Source organism: Notolepis coatsorum (assembly GCF_963971535.1).
Source record: "Notolepis coatsorum genome assembly, chromosome: 1".
Classification (NCBI taxonomy): Eukaryota; Metazoa; Chordata; class Actinopteri; order Aulopiformes; family Paralepididae; genus Notolepis; species Notolepis coatsorum.
Window position 1 is genome coordinate 220703345 of NC_140165.1, and position 23199 is coordinate 220726543.

At 44.7% G+C, this 23199-nt stretch overlaps 2 protein-coding genes across 3 annotated transcripts in view; one reads left to right on the forward strand and one right to left on the reverse strand.

Moving 5' to 3' along the window:
- Positions 1–6239, forward strand: part of LOC311239347 (NADPH--cytochrome P450 reductase-like) — an 85429-nt gene extending 79190 nt beyond the window's left edge. For both annotated transcript variants that reach the window (XM_084327652.1, XM_084327653.1), the window contains 3 exons: positions 2534–2679; positions 2928–3013; positions 4051–6239. In XM_084327652.1, coding sequence (XP_084183778.1) covers positions 2534–2679; positions 2928–3013; positions 4051–4195 — 377 coding nt within the window. In that variant the 3' untranslated portion in view covers positions 4196–6239. The remainder of the gene's footprint in view (positions 1–2533; positions 2680–2927; positions 3014–4050) is intronic.
- Positions 6240–11070: 4831 nt separating this feature from the next.
- On the reverse strand, positions 11071–18591 carry mrpl44 (mitochondrial ribosomal protein L44). Its single transcript, XM_084316991.1, has 4 exons — positions 18410–18591; positions 15254–15722; positions 13069–13247; positions 11071–11365 (listed from the first exon to the last, which is right to left on the reverse strand). The coding sequence occupies exons 1-4, from the start codon at positions 18580–18582 to the stop codon at positions 11191–11193; spliced, it is 996 nt and encodes a 331-aa protein (XP_084173117.1). The 5' UTR covers positions 18583–18591; the 3' UTR covers positions 11071–11190.
- Positions 18592–23199: the final 4608 nt, after the last annotated feature.

A 23199-nucleotide genomic window follows, 5' to 3' on the forward strand; every position in this document is an offset into this window, starting at 1 on the left:
GACTACCTATACCGCTCATCGACGGCGCCACACCGACCCTGCTCATAGGCTCCGACCACACGGACCTCATTGTCCCAATCGAGGCGGCCCACATTGGACCCAAAGGATGCCCAGTCGCGGTTCAGACCCGACTGGGGTGGACGCTCCAGGGCCCCCTCTACGGACTTGCCAGCCAACCCACGTCTACACGCTGCCTGCACACAAAGGTGAGCGACACAGGCCACTCTCTCGTACCGCCCGTTGAGAGGCTATTGACATTAGACGAGAAGCCTGTGAGAGAACCGTGGGCTCAAGAAGAGGGAGTTCCGAACTCCACCCCCCTCAGCTGCACGCCAAGCGATGTAGCTGACCTCGAACCCAGCACCCCAAGCTACCTCTTGATGGGGCGGCCGGAACCGGCCCCTCCTCAGATGGGGTACAGACCGAACAAGAGGAACAGACGGAGGATGTGGAGACACAGCCAAGCACAGATCGACCAGTCTCGGGCCCGCTTCCTCCTAAGCTACCTACCATCCCTTCCAGCCCGTCAGAAGCGGGTCAAGGACAGGGACAACCTGAAGGTGGACACAGTCGTTATGATCATGGACCAGTCACTACCCCGAGCTATGTGGCCGGCCGGCCGCGTAAGCAAAGTGATCACTGGCGCCGATGGGAAGGTCAGAGCGGCAGAAGTCATAGTTCAAGGGCGGACTTACACCCGACTTGTGGCGAGGCTGATAGAGTTGCCGGAGATCCCTGACTCCCCTGATGACGATCATGACCCACTGACTTTGTAGATTGCCCTACTCCTCACAACAGATATTGAGCAGTTGACTGGACTATTAATCTGTCTCCCTTAACTAATTAGGTGCGGACTAATTAGGAGGCGGCTGTTGTGAAGGGCCAGATTAAAGCTGAGAATCTACATTTATTGTTTTATATACATTGTATATTATTTATATATACACGGTATATCCCTTTTAAACCTGCGTTCAAACCATAGTAATATTCGCTCTCCTTATTGGATAACGCCCGTAGGCGCCAGCCCGCAAGCCCCCAAAGTCAGGTTCAAAGACGAACCCAGGCATGTCGTAACATGCCCGGAGACAGCGTATTGATTCCAGACAAGAACTGAGGTTTGGGACTAGATAACCACTTAAGTATATATACGGCGCAGGTGCGCACAGCAGCAGTTCGTCTAAAGTCTGTCTGTGTTCGGTAACAGTGAAGTGAACAGCAGTGCGTCTAACAGAGCGTTGAGAACACGTGCGAATAGAATAGTAAAGTGTCAGAGTTTAATGCAGTAACGTCAAGTTCGACCTAGTTTAATGTGAAGTAAATAGTCGTTCATTATTGTATATCGTGCAACCCAGTTCGTTTGTGTGTAGCATTACCTAACGGTTCGTTCGTGTTAGCTAGTGAACCTTAGCCAGGGTGCGTGGCCTAAATACGTTGGTGCCAGTACCCGAGGAGGCCTAGTCGGAGAACCGTTGGACATGTGCACAGGAGAACCAGCGGCGGCAATTGCAGAACCATTACTGGTTGGATTATATTGATTTGGAACGTGTTACCCGGAGAAGAGCCTCGTTGATTTCCACTATCGTTTGGGATTTAACCTCGTGAGGATTACACTCGGGCTGGCCTCATGGACAGAGGCTGGCTAGCTATCATCGTTTGCTATCGAGCATTGGATTACAGTTATTGCTTTTGCTGCTGATCGTTGGATTTACAAGGACTGACTTCTGTACGTGGAGTCCCTTTATTCTTCATTGAATCAGACTGAGTATCCGAACATTCCTCTATCCTCTAGACCTTACAACTCTGAGAGGAACCCAGTGTCTCCAGGCGGTACCAGCGTTGCCTTCTATAATTGCTATTATACGCCAGGTGGCGTCAACCTAGTACCCATCGTAGGAATCCTGCTATTCCCAGTGACTCATGCTACTGACTGACTTTATGCATATTCTTCGCCATACAAGCGCGACCCTAATTATCATTCTGTAACCTAATGTTGCATAATAATAAAATACCCTCAAATACTATTTCTTTGTCAATGCCGTGTTATTATGAGTGTCCACCATATCTATTCGATGTACTGTCTGGCCAGTAATTAAAGTACATACATAGCAGTGGTTTAATCTATCACAATCTTTAATACAGTCAGGGTTTTGTAACCCCTCAGTTACACACTGTATATTCTATGTTTTGTGCACTGTATATTCTATATGTTTTGTGCACTGTATATTCTATGTTTTTGTGTACTGTATATTCTATGTGTTTTCTGCACTGTATATTCTATGTGTTTTGTGCACTGTATATTCTATATGTTTTGTGCACTGTATATTCTGTGTTTTGTGCACTGTATATTCTATATGTTTTGTGCACTGTATATTCTATGCGTTTTGTGCACTGTATATTCTATGTGTTTTGTGTACTGTATATTCTGTGTTTTGTGCACTGTATATTCTATGTGTTTTGTGTACTGTATATTATATGCCTAGACTCCTGACTGCAAGGCGAAATTCTTAACTGGGATAATGGCTTCCTTATACAGGGAAGGAGGTCGGTGAGACGGTGATGTATTTCGGCTGCAGGCATAAGAACGAGGATTACCTGTACCAGGAGGAGCTGGAGGAGGCAGAGAAGACTGGAGTTCTATCCCAGCTCAGAGTGGCTTTCTCCAGGGACCAGGAGCACAAGGTATGACTTGTCTGTTGTCTCAGAACAGTGTTAAAACAACATGCATCCACTATGCACTACCCTCTACCCACTATCCACTACCTACTCTCCTGCACACCCCAAACCTCAGCATGGCTAGACAGGCAGAAAGACTGCAGAGGGTACATTTCTACAATATGATATGACATTACCGTATGGTTGAAAGGTTTCACAAAGCATTGTGTTTAATTAGCACCACATTGTCTCTCTTTCCTCTCTCTATTATGCAGGTCTATGTACAGCATCTGGTAAAGCAGAACAAGGAGGAGCTCTGGAGGCAGATCCACACGGACAATGCTCACATCTACATTTGCGGGTAAGTAATAAACTGAAACAAAACATTGTTGAGATGATTCCTGTGTGTAAAGAAAATGCAGACCTGCCCCTAAATTTAAAGGGGAACTCCAACATTTTGGGAAATTAGCTTATTTAACATCTTCCCTGGAGTTAGACAAGAAGATACATACCTTTTTTGTCTCTGTGCGTGCATTTTAGCTTTGGGAATAGACGCTCCGTTAGCATAGCTTAGCTTCATCACTGGAAGTGAGGCAGGACAGTAGCCTTACAGTGCCTTACAGTGTATTGCAAGGTCTGACATTGACCAAATTTGATATGCCTGACCTTGGTGGGCTCTAGGTCAACTCCTGAAAAGGGGGTCAATGTCAGACCTTGCAATCAAAAGTTAGGGGGCGCACTGAAATTATGGCAAGGGTTATTAGCCCCCTAACTTTTGATTGCAAAGTCTGACATTGACACCCTTTTCAGGAGTTGACCTAGAGCCCACCAAGGTCATGCATATCAAGTTTGGTCAATGTCAGACCTTGCAATACACTGTAAGGCACTGTAAGGCTACTGTCCTGCCTCACTTCCAGTGATGAAGCTAAGCTATGCTAACGGAGCGTCTATTCCCAAAGCTAAAATGCACGCACAGAGACAAAAAAGGTATGTATCTTCTTGTCTAACTCCAGGGAAGCTGTTAAATAAGCTAATTTCCCAAAATGTTGGAGTTCCCCTTTAAACACGGTTAAATACATTGGCATATATATATATATATATATATATAGTCCATGCAGCTCCACACCAGTCATGGATGATCCCACGTTGGGAGCCGGTGTGGGGGGGATCTGGCTACTGCGGCTAGTGAGTCGAAGCCAAGTGCGGAGCTTCGAATGGGTCATTTTGTTCTTACAAAAGCTAACGAAGTTTGTTTCCGCAGTTAGTTAGTAGTCGGACACCTTAATTCCCTCATTTGTTTTCATTGAACATTTCAGACGAGTGTGGTCTGTTCTCAGGCACGAGGTTAAAAAACGCCTATTAAATCAGCGTCTAAACAAACCCTGTCTCCGTTCCCAGGGATGCGCGGAACATGGCCAAGGACGTGCAGACGGCCTTCTACGAGATGGCGGAGGAGGTGGGGGGCATGACGCGCGCCCAGGCCACCGACTACATAAAAAAACTGATGACCAAGGGACGGTACTCGCAGGATGTCTGGAGCTAAAGGACCTCAACCCTAACCTCATCCCCCTTAGTACTTACTTGTATATTCTCTTTTTTTTGTTTTGTGTCTTTGATTTGCCCGAACTGGATAAGACTGCTTGACGCTAAACACCATTCTTCATGCCTGATCCCAGAGAGCCACATAGAACCGGAGGACTGGATGCTTTTGACCCCTTTCCTAGACGTGTCATAGCAGAGTAACCACCGCTGCAGCTAATAACATTGATAATGGTTCTACTTGATTTAGGTGACAATAGAGGCCTTGCATGGAATGTTTGGAATCCACACTTATCCTTCATGTTGGAAGAAACAATGGTTACTATGTGCAAAACAACGGTTAGTATGTGCAAAACAACGGTTAGTATGTGCAAAACAGCGGAACTATATGCAAAACACTGGTTGGTATGTGCAGAACAACGGTTTCTGTGTGTTTGATATGTGAGAACATTTTATAAATTGGTGTCTTATTAATGGATGTTATAAACAAGTCACAGTAGAACAGTAACATCATGTCTTTCCTACTCTACCACTGCAGGTATTTTCTTTTGAAAGTAGTTACCAATGGTTACATGCAGCCATGTTGGAAGTAGGAGAACTACACAAACATTCCATTGCAAGGCCTCAATTGTCAATAGCATTGTATACGCTGGCACACCTAGATCAAGAGGAGCCATTGCTAAAGAACTAAACAAAGAAAACAGTTTACCCTGCTATGACACATCTGTGAAAAATGGTTAATTTGGCAACAGCATTTGGTTGATAAATGAAGGTATACGGTATATACATACAAATTCATATTGGACTTCGGCTATGGGCTCTCTGAGATTTTGGTTAGTAACTGATGGTTTGGAATATCTTTTACGGTAATTTAATTTAATTTTTTTAAGTAGAAACACATACAGACACCAATTTTGCTCAATTCAGATTTCATTATTTTATTATTATTATTATAATATGTTCTCAAAGTGGACCACTGGAGTTTTGACTGTGCACATTGAAAGTCATAGTCTTTGACTCCTGAGTGGAAGTCCTGTCCCTTTTGCAGGGAAAGGAGGGTTTGCTAACACATTCCCACTGACCATATTCACATGGTGGCCATTTTGGTCTTGTGTCATGCTCAGGTTGGGATTCCGTTCCACTCTCAGGGCAGACCCGAGCATGACGTAAGAGCAAAATGGCTGTCATGTGAATACGGTCAATGGCTGTATATAATGTAATTATACTGTGCAAATGAAGGTATAGGTGGCCTCTGAATGCTCAGACCGTCTACTATTTAGTAGACATGTTCGAGTACACTATCTTGGAACATTCACAAACTTAATGGTGTAGTGGAATACCTTGGAAAACAGAAATAATCTTGGAAAACACCACAAACATAACTGCAGAAGTTGGAATCGTGTATTGAAAGACTAATGTGATTTTTTTTTTTAATTTTATGTGATCCTGCAGTAAGCAGTTTGAAGAATGAACTTCCAGACAAATGTTTTAGGCTTGATGGAGAACTTGCATAATACTAGTCTCTTTCTCTGGGGGTTGATCTAGCAATAGTAATGGAGTGTATTCAAAATACATTAATGTTGTTAAAAAGCATTGAGGAAGATCTTCCATTGAGTAAGAAATTGGTAATGTAGCTACAATGTTTATTTACCTTTGTGTTTTGACAAGGGATTTGGCCTTTTTATGCATATGTTGCCGTTTCATTTTAATTAATTACAGTAACCTTTTTGAGAGGCACAGAAGGTTGTGATGCAATTGTGAAGCTCCTTTATATACAGAAGACAAATTGTGTTTTTTCTTCCACAAGACTGCCTTTTTAAAACACCTTTTGATTAAAATGAATCCATAGGTACCCTGTAATATTTGTAAAATGTACATATAATGAAAAGTGATCAACTTGAAATCTTGAGGTTTGTTTATTTGATATACATTTCATTCAGTTTACAAGGGAAAGAATCTGAGAACAGACGGTATTGGAAGGTTCCTTATATGAACCTGGCACTCGTAGAACAGACTGTAATGGAAGGTTTCTTATATGAACCTGGCACTCGTAGAACAGACTGTAATGGAAGGTTTCTTATATGAACCTGGCACTCGTAGAGCGTTGGAAGTTTGCTGCCATCAGGCGTTGTTCTCGGCATTGACTATATTCACACCGTGGCCATTTTGCTCTTGGTGGAAAGGAATCCAACCTGAGCATGACACAAGAGCAAAATGGCCATCGTCTGAACATGGTCAATCGTTGTCAATTCTGTACAATTTGACACATCACTGTGTAGAGAGAAGTTGAGAAGATGTTATCATGGCAAACATCTTTTATACTTGTATTATTAATTGGCTTTCTCAATGTTGTTATTACATATCCCAATAACTCCTATGGACAGTTCGGGGAGTATAGTAAAAAGGGAACTTCATACTTCAAAAAAGACATAGCATTAAGTTCATCTGGGGGAGAAATTCTGTTTTCTTCTTCTTTGAACATGTGGGTTTATTATTTTAACAGGTGTGCTGCGCACAACCTTTTTCTTTTTGGTAACCTGCTCGCCTTCCTTGGTGGCAAGTGCGATGATTCTGCAACACTTCACACCCTCTGTTCACATACTGTGTGAGGCAGGGGGTTACTGAACTAGGACCGTGTTCCTTGCGATTGGACTAAACATGTGATTTACATCTTGTCGACTTGCTCACAAACTGAACTTGACCCCATAGAGGGAAATACTAAACAAACAGCTGAATGAAAGCGTCTCCCCGGACAAGGAGGTTTTTATTTTTTTTGAAGTATAGATGTCCCCTAGACTCTATTGCTCAGCCTGTGTGCCTTCTTTAACACATGCTACCTGCCTTTTGAATTGTTTGCATTAACTCTGATGCATCGTTGCTTATTGAAAGCTTCTTAAGGTCAGCTAGAGACAAACAACTCCTATGACAATTTCCTGTTACTTTTGTGTCTCTCATTCCATTTTATAATGTAATATTTGATTATATCTAGGCATGTCTTTTTTTTTTTTTTAATAAAGAATTAGTCAATTTGTGACTTCTCTTCAAAGAACGTTTGACTATAAGCAACCAATGAAACCACGCCTGCTGTTCTGTCATAAATAACCAGAGTTGTATTATTATAAATCACCTGTTTGTGGACAAAGATGTCTGCGGTGTAATACTATGAATAGAAGAATGACCATAGCGTATGTAATGTCCTTAGTACTGTACAGCAAACCAATGCAAACACTTTAGGGTTCTTATTTTTTTATAGTAGATTAGGACATCCTTTTTTTTTTTTGGCGAATATTTTTTCATTGAAGGAACTTAATTTCAGAATGTTCATTCAATTTGTTGGGACAATAACATTTTTAAAAGACGGGAATTTATCCAGGAATTGTCACAACATATATATATATATACACACACACCCCTCTGTATAGGTTAGGACATACTTTCAAATAACTAACTGTAGTAATGATTTCAGAATTAGTTTTAATAAAAACAAAGCCATTTGGTTACATTTGTTGTTAAAGGTTAACATAAATTAAGTACATTGCTAGACTCGGATACAATATTTATTTCTACCAGTATAGATGCATTATAGTCTTACAAATAAATACAAAATGCTATTGAAATAGCATTAACATCCTGTTTTACCAAACAACAGTATTGCAGAGACCCAGCTCATTGGCCACTAGGGCTGACCTTCGAAGCTTTTTTTTGCAATCGAAGCTTCGGGGCCGAGCTTCGCTTTTAATTCGAAGCTTCGGAAAATAATAATAATTTCATATATATTTTTTTGTATCTTATGTTGTGGGACTTGTACAGCACTTTGGTCAACTTTGTTGTTTTTAAATGTGCTCTAAATAAAGTGGATTGGAATAATGAATTAAGTAGCCCCTTTCGTGACTGACGCAGCCAACAAGGTTTCACTCGGCTGCGCTGCCTGGGTGCAGTGGGGCTGCTCTCACAGCCAACGACATGACATTACATAATTATGTTGCAACCTTCGTCTATCAAGCAAACAATTATATAAATATTTATATGTAGTTGATAGAGACAAAGGCAGAATTCGACTTAATTAAGCACGTTTTGGGCATTTTCACACCTGGCTCGTTTGGAGCTGTTGATCCGAAACCTGGAGCGTTTACCCGCTATTTCGGTTCAGTTGGGTATATATGAACACAGCAATCACATTCTGTTGCGGAACAAAACAAGCGGACCGAGACCACCTAGAGAGGGTGATCTCGGCGCATTTCCAAACGAACCCGACGCGACTCGTATGCTGTGAGAATGCAATCGATTTAGCAAACCGACACAATAATAATAATAATAGTGAGCCGTGGGTCAACGTGGAGCAGCGATGACTCGGTACACTGCCTCGTTGATATTTGGGCAGACGATCACATTCGTCAGATGCTGGAGAACACGCAAGTGTACAGAAAGTTTAGTGACTGTAGTGACGCTGCAACAGCAGCACCGTGCGAGACAACACCTCCTCTCTCTCTCCCTCTCACTGACTCCCTCTCTCTCACAGAGAGAATGAATGTGGACTGTTCCATCGGGGAGCTTCGGTGGTAATGTGAGTGGCTACAGACCGCTGCACTTAAATATAAACATTAGTCTACCTGGAGACTCAATGAGGTAATTGTAGATGTCGCCATAAGACGCTTCTGGCCATTTAGTGGGATCATTGTTTCATTTTCCTGGTCGGCTGAAAGGACACTGGCCACCGAAACTCCCCCCTCTGATAGAACAGTCCACATTCATTCGCGCGTCATCTCGCGTCTCCAGACTCTGTGGGCAATCTGCGCATGTACATGGGTAATAATAGGTGCTTTAAAATGGGCTTTTTCGCTGCCGATTTAGTTCTGATCGATTAGGAATGGCTTGCGCCGTGTTCAGGAGATTGAGGCGCATAAAAGACTATTCGATCATGTCTCTAGCACCCCCACAGCCGTATCTGCAACCACTTACATCACGGCTCTCATCCACATTCATTCATTTGCTCCCCCGCTCTCTCCTCCCCGATTTCAATGTAACGCGGAGATTCAGGGTTGGGGGGGGGGGGGCACGCCCCAAAATCTGACCAATGAGTGATAGTTTGCTCGCGCGTGCGTTTGTTTTGGTCCGTGTGAACACAGCCGTGTGAACACAAACGAACTAAGAATCAAGTGCAACAATTGTATCATAATAGTCCCTGAATCGGAACAAAGCAAACGAACTACAGGTGTGAAAACACCCTAAATAACAAACGGCATTGCTTCGCTTCTTCGTCGACATGTCCTTGTTGTTTTCAACACAGATAATCTCCATGTGCTTGTTGTAGAGAGGTGGAGTCGAGGCGCTGCTTACTTTCGTTTCATTGGAATGGAGGCGGGAAGGCGCCGCTTACTTTCGTTTCATTGGAATGGAGGCGCAAGATTTGAGGCAAAAGATTATAAAATTAAATAAAATTAAAAATAAAATAATTGAAACTTCGATTTTTTTTTTGTGTTTGAAGCTTGTGCCATCGAACGAAGCTTCGAAGTATTTAAGACAGCCCTATTGGCCACCATTGTAATTTAACAACAATCACCTGCTATTTGATTACAATCACTAGTTTGTGACCAAGACGTCTGCGATCGAAGACTATTAATATATCTTTAATTTGATAATGGAACACCAACTCTTCCACTGGTTGCAGGAGACATTTGCTACATTTTGTCTGGAAACGAACCAATCATTCAAATACACAAACTATTATTTGCCGTCTTATTACCAAGTAAGTGAAGCTGCAATATCTTTAGAAGAATCATTTACTGTGTAGATATTCTTCCAACATGGTTAAATACTGAATATATCCACTAGTTCCCATAAAAAAATAAATGCATGCTATAGATTACTTTCTTATGGCCAGTCATAGGGTATTACAAGTTTGTCCTTATTGTTTATGTGATGCTTTGTAGCCTCATAAATTAGAAATATCAGTATCAGAAATGTTTTACTAATAATTCAAACTGACCTTTTAACTGTAATGACATAATTTCTTATATAATAGACGTTTAGCCATCTACTTCACATCATAACCATTTCTTTAGACTTGTCTATTTTTGAAAAACAAAAATAAGCATAATTTCTAAAACAAAGGTTCCATAGGACGCCACATTTATAATGTACATGGCTGCTTTATTATTAGACCGACAATATATTACATAGAAAATGCAAAGTGTCAAATGGACAAGCTTTCTTGTTTACCAACATCGGTAAGCCACAGGTAATTAACACGTGAATAATGTTGGAAACTAGAGGAAGTCATACACTTCTATCCCTGTGAAGCTTAATTAGCTCAAGACTGCTGCAATTTACCTCTCAAACCCTGCCCTCTTTTCTTGATCCTCCAATCACATCTGTTGCTTCCCATGAACAGCTGCTTGGGATACACTACCCCCCCCCCCCCCCCCCCAGAGCGTTTTGGCAGATCACTGAACTGCATTTGATGTCGCCTGGATTCTGCCCAGGCATATACCATGGTGCAACAAGTACATACAATTAACAAATCAGATGCCTTTGACTCTGCTCGGTCTGCGTCTGGCAGACTGTTGAGCATGGCACAATTTGTCAAATTGTTGGGAGATGGCGGTTTTATTTCCACTCTCTTTCCCCCTAGACTCTGTAGTTAACAAGAGGGAGGGTTTATATATTTTGTGGGGGGGGGAAAACCTTGGCTCAAATAGTATTTGTGAATAATTATTAGCGTTCTTTCTGCCTTGGAAGTACCAGATGGGTGGGGTTTAACTGCATCAGGTCAGGTCTTCTGTCAACTGTAGTCTTATTTATTATATATATATATATATATATATATATATATATATATATATATATATATATATATATATATATATATTGAATCCCACCCATCTGGTACTCCCAAAAGGATTAAAACAAACGCAGAGGATAATTTGCAAATACTATTTAAGCCAGATCTGGCATTAACAAGGGCTTGTTGTCCCCTGCTGTTGAACAAGAGGCCTCTCTTTAGCCGCTGCTGATGGACCGGACGGCCTGAGGCTGGTGCTCCGCTGGCGAGGAGAAGTCGGAGGGTCTGCGGCTCTCGGTGAAGCCGTAGAGGTTCCTGAGGGCCACGCGAGCGGCCTCCTCCTCAGCGGCCAGGACCGTCTCCCCTGGTCCCTGAGCCAGCAGCTTCCTGTCGCTGAGGTCACAGACAAACACAGAGAAGGACAACTCTTCAGCCGAGCTCATCGTGAAATATGTGTGTTTGTATTTTTCAGCAAAGTATCGGCACATCCGAGGACTTGAGCAGGTGCCTGACATAAATGGCAGGAAAGAACACACACACTACATTTACATTTAGCTGACGCTTTTATCCAAAGCGACTTACAAGTTCTGTATGACAAGTCATCAGGAAGGGCACATTCAGCTGAGTAACAATGTTCATCAAAGTGTTGAGTGCTACAGTGTAGGTTAGTTTATTAGGACAAGTGCATGACAGTAAGGTTAGTTAGGGTTAGATATATTTTTTTTATTTTTTTTTATTTCAGATAATGGTTGAAGAAGTGAGTCTTTAGTCGACGGCGAAAAATTGGACGGGTTTCGGCTGTTCTAACTGGGGTGGGTAGTTCATTCCACCATTGTGGGGCAAGGACTGAGAATAGGCGACTTCTACTTCTACTAAAAACACACTACTTTAATCAATATAAATAGAAAATAAATTTGTATTATGATAACCTTCATACTGTCTTTTACTATCATGCACTTTGCCACTAAATAATCTTCCTTGCCTATATTACTACCTACTATGCTAATATGTCTTTACTACTATGCAATCAAGACTAGCACCCAAGTTTCAACACTGACGAACATTGTTACTCAGCTGAAAGAGTTGTACCCTTCATGCTGACCTGTTGTACAGAACTTGTAAGTTGCTTTGGATAAAAGTGTCAGCTAAATGACTAAATGTAAATGTAAAAAGAAACACTTGAGAGCAATAGTAATTGAGAGCAGCAACTGAGAACTCGAACCCGACTGTACTTGACGGGTTTGGGCTGAAACTGAGAACACTAATCCCAGTAGGGAAATTATTCCTATGCATTTGACCCATCAAAACCAGCCACAGACAGGAGACCAGGGACCAACACCAGATTTAAAGCCAGTATCATTACAATGGCAGTAGTGTACCTAGCATGCGTGTCTTTGTGTGGGGGGGGGGGAACTATAGTACACAGAGTAAACCCAGCCCAAACATAGGGAGAACACAAGTTAAAGCAAGGTATAGATAACATTCAGCCACTAGATGTCGCACTAGAGCACCAGCATGTCATTTATCCAATCAGGTGCATTCTATGTGGGGAAATGGGAAATTAATTTTGGACCTGCATTTTCTTTAAAAAACATTATGTTTAAATGTATGATAAATTCATTAATCAATACTTTCTTTGGGGGAAAAGCAATACTTATATTCTGCACCTTTCTAAAAAGCTGTGGATGTATTGTATAATTATTATTATTTTTTTTTAAATGTATTATTACTTTACATAGAAATGCTATCTATAGCACCTTTAAGTTTTACTTTATTAAATTCATCCTCTGCATTTGACCCATACCGACTATTTAGCAGCAGTGGGCAGCCACACATGGTGCGACGCCCGGGGACTAACTCCAGTTGTGATGCCAGTACCTTGCTCAAGGGCAATGCCAAGAGTATATACCTAGTATGCATGTCTTCTACGGAAACGCACGCAAACACGGGGAGAACCCCAGGACTTTCTTGCAGTAAGCCAGGTACCAATGCTAACCACTGCAATACCGTGCCATTCTTAACGGAAGCATTCTTAATCCGGTGTGAAGGCTCTCATCTTTTCTTTGTATATGATGTATATTTTAGATTGTACATACCTGTACAGCCCAACGAAGAAGAGCGGGAGAACGGTGCCGGCCCCGGCCGACCTGACGAGCCGGGGCTCCGGGAGGGGAATGTTCCGGTGCGTCAGCTCCTCCACCAGCTGCCCCATGGGGTCCACCACGGTCCACATCTCAAACAGGTCCTTACCCACCAGCTGGGTCACCAGGAAGTCCTGGAGGGAGGGAGGATTGGATTAGAGGGAAAAAGAGAGAGTATACACTACAGTACATGTTTGTTTGAGTATGTGTGAGAGAGAAAAATAGAGAGAAGAGAAGGGAACAGAAAGAGCGTGGGGGTGGCGGAGAGAGAGAGATGTGTATTCATCTCTATTCTGTGATTTAAGAGAATTGGTGATTTTTGATTGCATTAGCATTCATATGATTAATTATGAACAAATGTAACTATTTGAACTCTGTGTTGGTTTGTTTGTGTTTTTTCTTATCTGTGCCATGTGACCATTACCATCCACTTAAGGAGTTGTTTATACTGTATGTATGCTCCTTCCAGTCACATGTGATTCAAACAATATGAACTCCTATATAAATCACATGATATTACTACTACTTGCCTCAACGACTATCGCCCTGTAGCTCTCACCTCCATAGCCATGAAGTGCTTTGAGAAGCTAGTGAAGGGCTACATCTGTTCCTCCCTCCCCAACACCCTGGACCCCCTGCAATTTGCATATCGCCCCAACAGGTCCACGGAGGACGCCATAGCCCATGTGCTGCACACGGCAGCATCACACCTGGACAAGAGGCAGGGGAACTATGTGAGAATGGTATTTATTGACTACAGCTCAGCATTCAATACCATAGTCCCCTCCAAGCTTGTAGTCAAGCTCAGAGACCTGGGCTTGAACTACGACCTCTGCCAGTGGGTCTTGGACTTCCTGACAGGAAGACCCCAAGTGGTGAGAGCATGTAACTGCAGCTCATCATCCATTACTGTGTCCTGAGCCCCCTCCTCTACTCGCTTTACACACATGAGAGGGCCTACCTGGGAGAGGTAGAGAACCTGACGCTGTGGTGCTGGGAGAACAGCCTCTCTGCAGCTAAAATCCACAATCATCTCTTTAATTTAGCTGACGTTCAGAACGGTTCAGAACGTCAGCAAAATTAAAGAGATGATTGTGGATTTTAGCAGGTCGGGGGCTAGGGACTACAGCCCCCTCAGCATCGACGGGGCAGCGGTCAAGAGAGTGAACAGTTTCAAGTACCTCGGAGTCCACATATCCGAGGACTTGACATGGACCACACACATTGACAGTGTAGTGAAGAAGGCACGGCAGCGCCTCTACTTCCATAGGTGCCTAAGGAAGTTCAAATTGAGTCAGAAGATCCTTAACACTTTCAGAGCCCTTGCTTAACCTTGATTTACCGCTTGAATGCCCACCATCCACTTCAATGTTAGCGTTAAAAACGCCTAATCTATGTTTTAAATTATCGCTATGTGTCTAATCTGCCCGTCGCTTATCAATGACTAACATTGTCGAAGCGGATTGTTTTTTTATCGGTTCATTTTCGTTTTATAGCATTTTGAAAAGCCCTCGTTTTCAAGGAAAATATAAAGATTCCATGCTAAAAGACATTTACTGGAATATTCTAGAATACACAAAAACGTTGTAATTTTTCGGCCTATTTATGAATCGTTTTCAAATAAACGCTAGATTATCGATAGTATATGTGTACGTATGCACGCTAGAGACGCAAGCTGAAAAATCGATTATCTTATTTCCTCATCAGCGATCGCGCACACACACACACATAGGGCAAACGCTGAGATCTCAGCGAATACAACTCTGATTATCCCAAGACTGGTAAAATAGATTCCTTACCTCAGATCAGATGTTCTCCAAAAAGATCATTCCAATTCCTGATCGCCATTCCAAATATCGATCACGCTTATTGATTGAGTATTGGCTACTGTGAATATATATTCCAGGCTGATTCCCGTCCCGCGATGACTTCCATGTTGAGCAGACAGCTTGCCAGCACAAGGAACCAACTGGCTCCGCCTCTACATATCTACAGATCCCAGGTCAGTCTAAGCAACTGACCTGCAGTTACACAGGGATAGACGATAGGGTCCGCTTTGAGTACCCTTTGGGTCAGCTTTGAGCGGGAGTCTGCTCCGTGTACGGTCCGCTCGACTATGGGAAGGGCTTAAGTCTCTCACCCTGAGGAAGAAGCCTGCTGTCTCTGCTCCGCTGCCCCCCTGGAGAGCTCCGATCACGGCCATGAACGTCGTGAGCATCACATCGTCTGGGACGGGGCATTCGGCACTCATGGTGAGGTCCTCAATGCCAAGGTCCCTCGCCACGTGGGAAACCACTGCAGCACTGGTCAGGTGCCCCACTAGAGCAGCCACACCCTCACCTGGCAGGCTGGGGAAGCTGGCCCTGCACCAGTCCGTCAGGAAGCTACCAGTGAAAACCGAACCCTGTGCGCTCAGCTGAACATTGTCCCTCAGGACGAGAGCAGCCGTCTCCGAGTCCACGCCTAGGTTCTGTCTCCTCTCCAGCTCCGACTGCAGGTAACAGGGATTAACGAAGGCCGTCTTCAGCAGCTCCAGAGAAAACTTCTCGTGAAGACGGGCGCTGAAAGCCTGGACCTCCGCGTGGTAATCCCAGTTAGGCTTTTGGGAGCTGGAAGGCAGTAGAAAGGAGAATTCTAGCTTCAGTGTGTGAATGGATGACATTCAATTCAAACAAACCTATGCCAGGAATGTACATTATATTGTTCATTCAGACTTAGCTAACACACATTAGTTAAATAATTACACTTCCCATAAGGGGATTCCCCCCCACCAACCCCCCCCCCCCCCCCCCCGGCCAAGGGAGATATTAGGTTTACTAGGCATTAAGCAGGACTCCTCTACTACAGTACCCTCCAGCAGAGAAACCAATTCATTCATTGCAACCATTTTAGGGGATTTGAGTCCAAACATCTACCAGTCAGCCAGGGATGAACCCCAATAATAATACGTCAACCATCTTAGTTTAACTTGGTTCATTATTAACCAGCCAGTCGGCAGCCACCATATTGTAATTTTTTATATAAAGGGATCCCCCCTGTAACTGAGGGGTACAATTCCCTGACTGTATTACTAGATATGATACTTACTACCACTACCTTTGTACTTAATATTCGGCCACCCAGTACTCGGCATAAATATATTATGATGAACACTGTCACGTAGATGAAACGGATCCAACACAAATGTACGAATTAGAAATAGGTCTTTATTTCTACACAGCGATGGTGTGTAGAGCAAGCACTTAATCAAATCAATCACATTTATGAATGGGAATTAGTATGCACTTTTATGGCAAGAGTATTCGTCGGTATATCAATAGAGAATGTCCAATCTCTGAAGGCGCAGGTGGTACATATACGACCTGGAATAGTTAAGGAATAACAGCAATGATACTTTAATGATTATAGACTGGATACACTAGGGGGGGTTAATCCGGTCGCTTGTAAGCCGACAGGAGTAGGAAGGGGGGGGGGGGGTAGAGTCCGGCTGCCTCATCCGGCCAAGGGTATCCCAGGTGAACCCACTGTAGTGCCGTTCAATGCGCCGGCGATCCTTGGACCACAGATGAAAGCAGGTGGACTCTTTGTGGGCCGGCGTCCTCCGGTCCACGGAGGAGAGACGTGAAGCGACCTCGTCTTGCAGAGCGTCTCCTCACCTTGCGTCCTCTCCAGGGGGGGGGGTTCCAACACACGGCAGTGTCGGGGGTCTTTATCCATGGAATAATCAACGTATACAAAGCATAATCCGTGCCTGGGAAGGCGGGCTGTCGTCGGTAGAATAATCCGGTATACAGGTCCACTCGCTCGTCGGCTCTGGGGCTCCTCGGGTGCAATCTCACATGGGGTCGATCATCCTGGATAAACAGCCAGTTTTCTGCCCGAAACGGTGGGGTACTGACTACGGTAGTATTCTCACCGCACGAAGCACTATATATTAACAGACTATTATTAGCTTAATAGACTACGTCCAACTCGACGATATAGTGCCAAATATGACTATTCAAATATTAATATACACGATGTCTCAATACCGATGGTAGGCCGAACTTGGCCTTACTCCCACACGTGGCGTCGCGGGGAGGCTTTACGTCTGTGACTCTATTGGAGGGTAAGAAACTGGACTGAAAAGGAAGTCCTACTTTAGTAGCGCAGTATATATACGCACTATGAACAAATAGTCCCATTAGTGGTGCGGTAGCCAGATTCCTACGCGGAACTAGGACTTGTTCGTACATGTTGAGCGGTACGTTTGAACTGGGTCTGGGGGGTATGGCAGCCTGGCACCAAGGTCTCGACCAATAGTAGAATGGAGACTATTATGGGATGTTCAGTAGGCTAGAATGGATATTCAATGCATATTGTACAAGGAATATACAAGGGATATCAGGGAATATTAGAGAATATACAAATACAATTAAATATATATATATAATAAATATATATATTCGGTTTAATCTGGCCCTTCACAACACCCCCCCTAGCCAAGGGAGATTTTAGGTGTGCATCGGGCAGCAGCAGGACTACTCTACTACAGACCAATGTACCCCCCCCCCCCCCCCCCCACCCACCCAACCCCACCCCACCTACCCAACCTCCTCCAATGTACAGTTTCTACATCAAATGTATATACTCTCTTTTCTGGACTCTTTTTGTATCACAAACAGTACTGTATTTGCAAATCTGGTATGTCATAAATGTATAGATGTAGCAGTACTGTCTATCTGTATGTCGTGTATGTCATATCTCATATGTTATGATGAATTGAAAATGGGGGACCCTGATGTAAACAAGACGGCAGGTCTTTCTCTGGTCTGCATCCCCCTAACAATTTTATGTATTGAGCTGTACTGTACCCATTCTGCAATCTGTTAATAAAGTTTTCAATCAATCAAGACACGGACCTTTGACCTCCCCTGCAGAGAAACCCATTCGTTTCAGTGCATTGGGAGAGATTCGAACTCGGGTTTCCCGCATGAGAGTCCTCCAAGCATCTACCAGTCAGCCAGAGCCAGAGGTGATGAACCCCAATAACACATTATATATAACACTCGTTGGGTTAACCATCTTTTTATGAAGGTCTACGGTCTAGCCACCATAATGCGTCAGGCATTGTCGAACTACGCCTATAAAAAAATAATGCCTGAAGCTTGTTTAAGATGAAGTAAATGTGTATATATAATCTGTATACAGGGACAACAGGGTGTCTGTATGTATGTATGTGTATATATACAGGGTGTGAATGCAGGTCCATGTTGCTGCTCAACCTTGAACGGGACTAGTTGATCTCTAGCATTACCGTGGCTTCGGTGGTGGAGGTCCTTCAATCTTTAATTTCTTGGCCACGAGAAACACCTTCACCTTCATCCATCGCTTCTTCTCTCTCGTCTGTGTGAATAAGATATTTCTACAAACGTGTTGGTAATGAATTCCTAATGTTAGAGCACCACGGTGCATGATGCCCGACGCCATGACAGCAGAGCAGCGGCGCGTCACAGTGAACACCGTCCGACGAGGAACAAGAGATTCCCTATGCTTGTTTCCGTCCCGTGTTGTTACCATGGAGACAAAGCTGCGCTCAGCAACAAAGTGGGGAAACCGGCCGCTACTACTCGTAACATATTTGCCTATCTAACATTTCCAAACGTACCTAATAATACTATATAACGTTACAGAATAAACGGATCAAGTTGCAAGCTATTTTTTGAACATGAATACTTTCACGGTGGATGCTGATGAACTTAGTGAGGAGGACGGTCGCGGCGAGTTGGAAGTGGGGAGAAATGAAGACGTTGGAACAACTCAGCTGGAAGCTGGGGATGCCGAGGTAGTACTGCTAGATACTTCAGACAAACGAGATGGACAGGAACCCGCGATGAACCGCACCTCCCCTATTAGTGCAGTAGTCAATGGAGGCCAAGTCGAAGAAAACGGGGAGAATCACAAAACATCACAAGCTCCAACCCAGGAATGGAAAAGAGAGAAAGACTCATGGCCAAGAATGACGAAGACATTTCTGAAAGACCACTGCAAGCTAAATAAACTTTACGTGACACCTTGCCTGAATGACACATTGTATTTGCATTTCAAAGGTTTCTCCGCCATAGAGAATTTGGAGGAGTACACCGGCCTGAAGTGCCTCTGGCTGGAGAGCAACGGGCTGCAGCACATCCAGAACTTGGAGGCCCAGACGGAGCTGCGGTGCCTGTACCTACAGCAGAACCTCATACACAAGCTGGAAAACCTCGAGCACCTCAGCAGGCTCTGCAACTTCAACGTCTCCAACAACTACATACACACCATAGAGAACATCTCCTGTCTCCCAGAGCTCAGCACTTTGCAGATTGCCCACAACAAGTTGGAGACCGTGGAGAGTGTGAAGCACCTCAGTCAGTGCCTCGCAGTCAGTGTTCTGGACCTGTCGCACAACCTGCTGAACGACCCGGAGATCCTCACCGTACTGGAGAGCATGCCCCAACTGCGAGTGCTGAGTCTGATGGGGAATGCGGTTGTGAAAAAAATCCCCAACTACAGGAAGACCCTGATTGTACGTCTCAAACAGCTCACCTACCTCGACGAGCGGCCCGTGTTCCCCAAGGACAGGGCGTGTGCCGAGGCCTGGGCGGCGGGAGGGCTGGAACGGGAGCGCGAGGAGAGGGAACTGTGGCAAACACGGGAGAGGAGGCTGATCCAGGACGGTTTAGATGCCCTGGCAATCATCAGAGATGAAGGCAGGGAGAAACGGCGCCTCAAGGAGCTTCATGAGAGAGGTAGACATGGTTACTGTTCTCTAGAACCCCCTTCCTCACACAGGTAGACATGGTTACTGTTCTCTAGAACCCCCTTCCTCACACAGAGGTAGACATGGTTACTGTTCTCTAGAACCCCCTTCCTCACACAGAGGTAGACATGGTTACTGTTCTCTAGAACCCCCTTCCTCACACAGAGGTGGTTACTGTTCTCTAGAACCCCCTTCCTCACACAGAGGTAGACATGGTTACTGTTCTCTAGAACCCCCTTCCTCACACAGAGGTAGACATGGTTACTGTTCTCTAGAACCCCCTTCCTCACACAGAGGTAGACATGGTTACTGTTCTCTAGAACCCCCTTCCTCACACAGAGGTAGACATGGTTACTGTTCTCTAAAACCCCCTTCCTCACACAGAGGTAGACATGGTTACTGTTCTCTAGAACCCCCTTCCTCACACAGAGGTAGACATGGTTACTGTTCTCTAGAACCCCCTTCCTCACACAGAGGTGGTTACTGTTCTCTAGAACCCCCTTCCTCACACAGAGGTAGACATGGTTACTGTTCTCTAGAACCCCCTTCCTCACACAGAGAGGTAGACATGGTTACTGTTCTCTAGAACCCCCTTCCTCACACAGAGAGGTAGACATGGTTACTGTTCTCTAGAACCCCCTTCCTCACACAGAGAGGTAGACATGGTTACTGTTCTCTAGAACCCCCTTCCTCACACAGAGGTAGACATGGTTACTGTTCTCTAGAACCCCCTTCCTCACACAGAGGTGGTTACTGTTCTCTAGAACCCCCTTCCTCACACAGAGGTGGTTACTGTTCTCTAGAACCCCCTTCCTCACACAGAGGTGGTTACTGTTCTCTAGAACCCCCTTCCTCACACAGAGGTGGTTACTGTTCTCTAGAACCCCCTTCCTCACACAGAGGTGGTTACTGTTCTCTAGAACCCCCTTCCTCACACAGAGGTGGTTACTGTTCTCTAGAACCCCCTTCCTCACACAGGTAGACATGGTTACTGTTCTCTAGAACCCCCTTCCTCACACAGAGGTAGACATGGTTACTGTTCTCTAGAACCCCCTTCCTCACACAGAGGTAGACATGGTTACTGTTCTCTAGAACCCCCTTCCTCACACAGAGGTAGACATGGTTACTGTTCTCTAGAACCCCCTTCCTCACACAGAGGTAGACATGGTTACTGTTCTCTAGAACCCCCTTCCTCACACAGAGGTAGACATGGTTACTGTTCTCTAGAACCCCCTTCCTCACACAGAGGTACACATGGTTACTGTTCTCTAGAACCCCCTTCCTCACACAGAGGTGGTTACTGTTCTCTAGAACCCCCTTCCTCACACAGAGGTGGTTACTGTTCTCTAGAACCCCCTTCCTCACACAGAGGTGGTTACTGTTCTCTAGAACCCCCTTCCTCACACAGGTAGACATGGTTACTGTTCTCTAGAACCCCCTTCCTCACACAGAGGTAGACATGGTTACTGTTCTCTAGAACCCCCTTCCTCACACAGAGGTAGACATGGTTACTGTTCTCTAGAACCCCCTTCCTCACACAGAGGTAGACATGGTTACTGTTCTCTAGAACCCCCTTCCTCACACAGAGGTAGACATGGTTACTGTTCTCTAGAACCCCCTTCCTCACACAGAGGTAGACATGGTTACTGTTCTCTAGAACCCCCTTCCTCACACAGAGGTACACATGGTTACTGTTCTCTAGAACCCCCTTCCTCACACAGAGGTGGTTACTGTTCTCTAGAACCCCCTTCCTCACACACAGGTAGACATGGTTACTGTTCTCTAGAACCCCCTTCCTCACACAGAGGTAGACATGGTTACTGTTCTCTAGAACCCCCTTCCTCACACACAGGTAGACATGGTTACTGTTCTCTAGAACCCCCTTCCTCACACAGAGGTAGACATGGTTACTGTTCTCTAGAACCCCCTTCCTCACACAGAGGTACACATGGTTACTGTTCTCTAGAACCCCCTTCCTCACACAGAGGTGGTTACTGTTCTCTAGAACCCCCTTCCTCACACACAGGTAGACATGGTTACTGTTCTCTAGAACCCCCTTCCTCACACAGAGGTAGACATGGTTACTGTTCTCTAGAACCCCCTTCCTCACACAGAGGTAGACATGGTTACTGTTCTCTAGAACCCCCTTCCTCACACAGAGGTAGACATGGTTACTGTTCTCTAGAACCCCCTTCCTCACACAGAGGTAGACATGGTTACTGTTCTCTAGAACCCCCTTCCTCACACAGAGGTAGACATGGTTACTGTTCTCTAGAACCCCCTTCCTCACACAGAGGTAGACATGGTTACTGTTCTCTAGAACCCCCTTCCTCACACAGAGGTAGACATGGTTACTGTTCTCTAGAACCCCCTTCCTCACACAGAGGTAGACATGGTTACTGTTCTCTAGAACCCCCTTCCTCACACAGAGGTAGACATGGTTACTGTTCTCTAGAACCCCCTTCCTCACACACAGGTAGACATGGTTACTGTTCTCTAGAACCCCCTTCCTCACACACAGAGGTATATGTTACTGTTCTCTAGAACCCCCTTCCTCACACACAGGTAGACATGGTTACTGTTCTCTAGAACCCCCTTCCTCACACAGAGGTGGTTACTGTTCTCTAGAACCCCCTTCCTCACACACAGGTAGACATGGTTACTGTTCTCTAGGACCCCCTTCCTCACACAGAGGTGGTTACTGTTCTCTAGAACCCCCTTCCTCACACACAGGTAGACATGGTTACTGTTCTCTAGAACCCCCTTCCTCACACAGAGGTGGTTACTGTTCTCTAGAACCCCCTTCCTCACACACAGGTAGACATGGTTACTGTTCTCTAGAACCCCCTTCCTCACACACAGAGGTATATGTTACTGTTCTCTAGAACCCCCTTCCTCACACAGGTAGACATGGTTACTGTTCTCTAGAACCCCCTTCCTCACACAGGTAGACATGGTTACTGTTCTCTAGAACCCCCTTCCTCACACAGGTAGACATGGTTACTGTTCTCTAGAACCCCCTTCCTCACAGAGGTAGACATGGTTACTGTTCTCTAGAACCCCCTTCCTCACACAGAGGTAGACATGGTTACTGTTCTCTAGAACCCCCTTCCTCACACACAGGTAGACATGGTTACTGTTCTCTAGAACCCCCTTCCTCACACACAGGTAGACATGGTTACTGTTCTCTAGAACCCCCTTCCTCACACAGAGGTAGACATGGTTACTGTTCTCTAGAACCCCCTTCCTCACACACAGAGGTGGTTACTGTTCTCTAGAACCCCCTTCCTCACACAGAGGTGGTTACT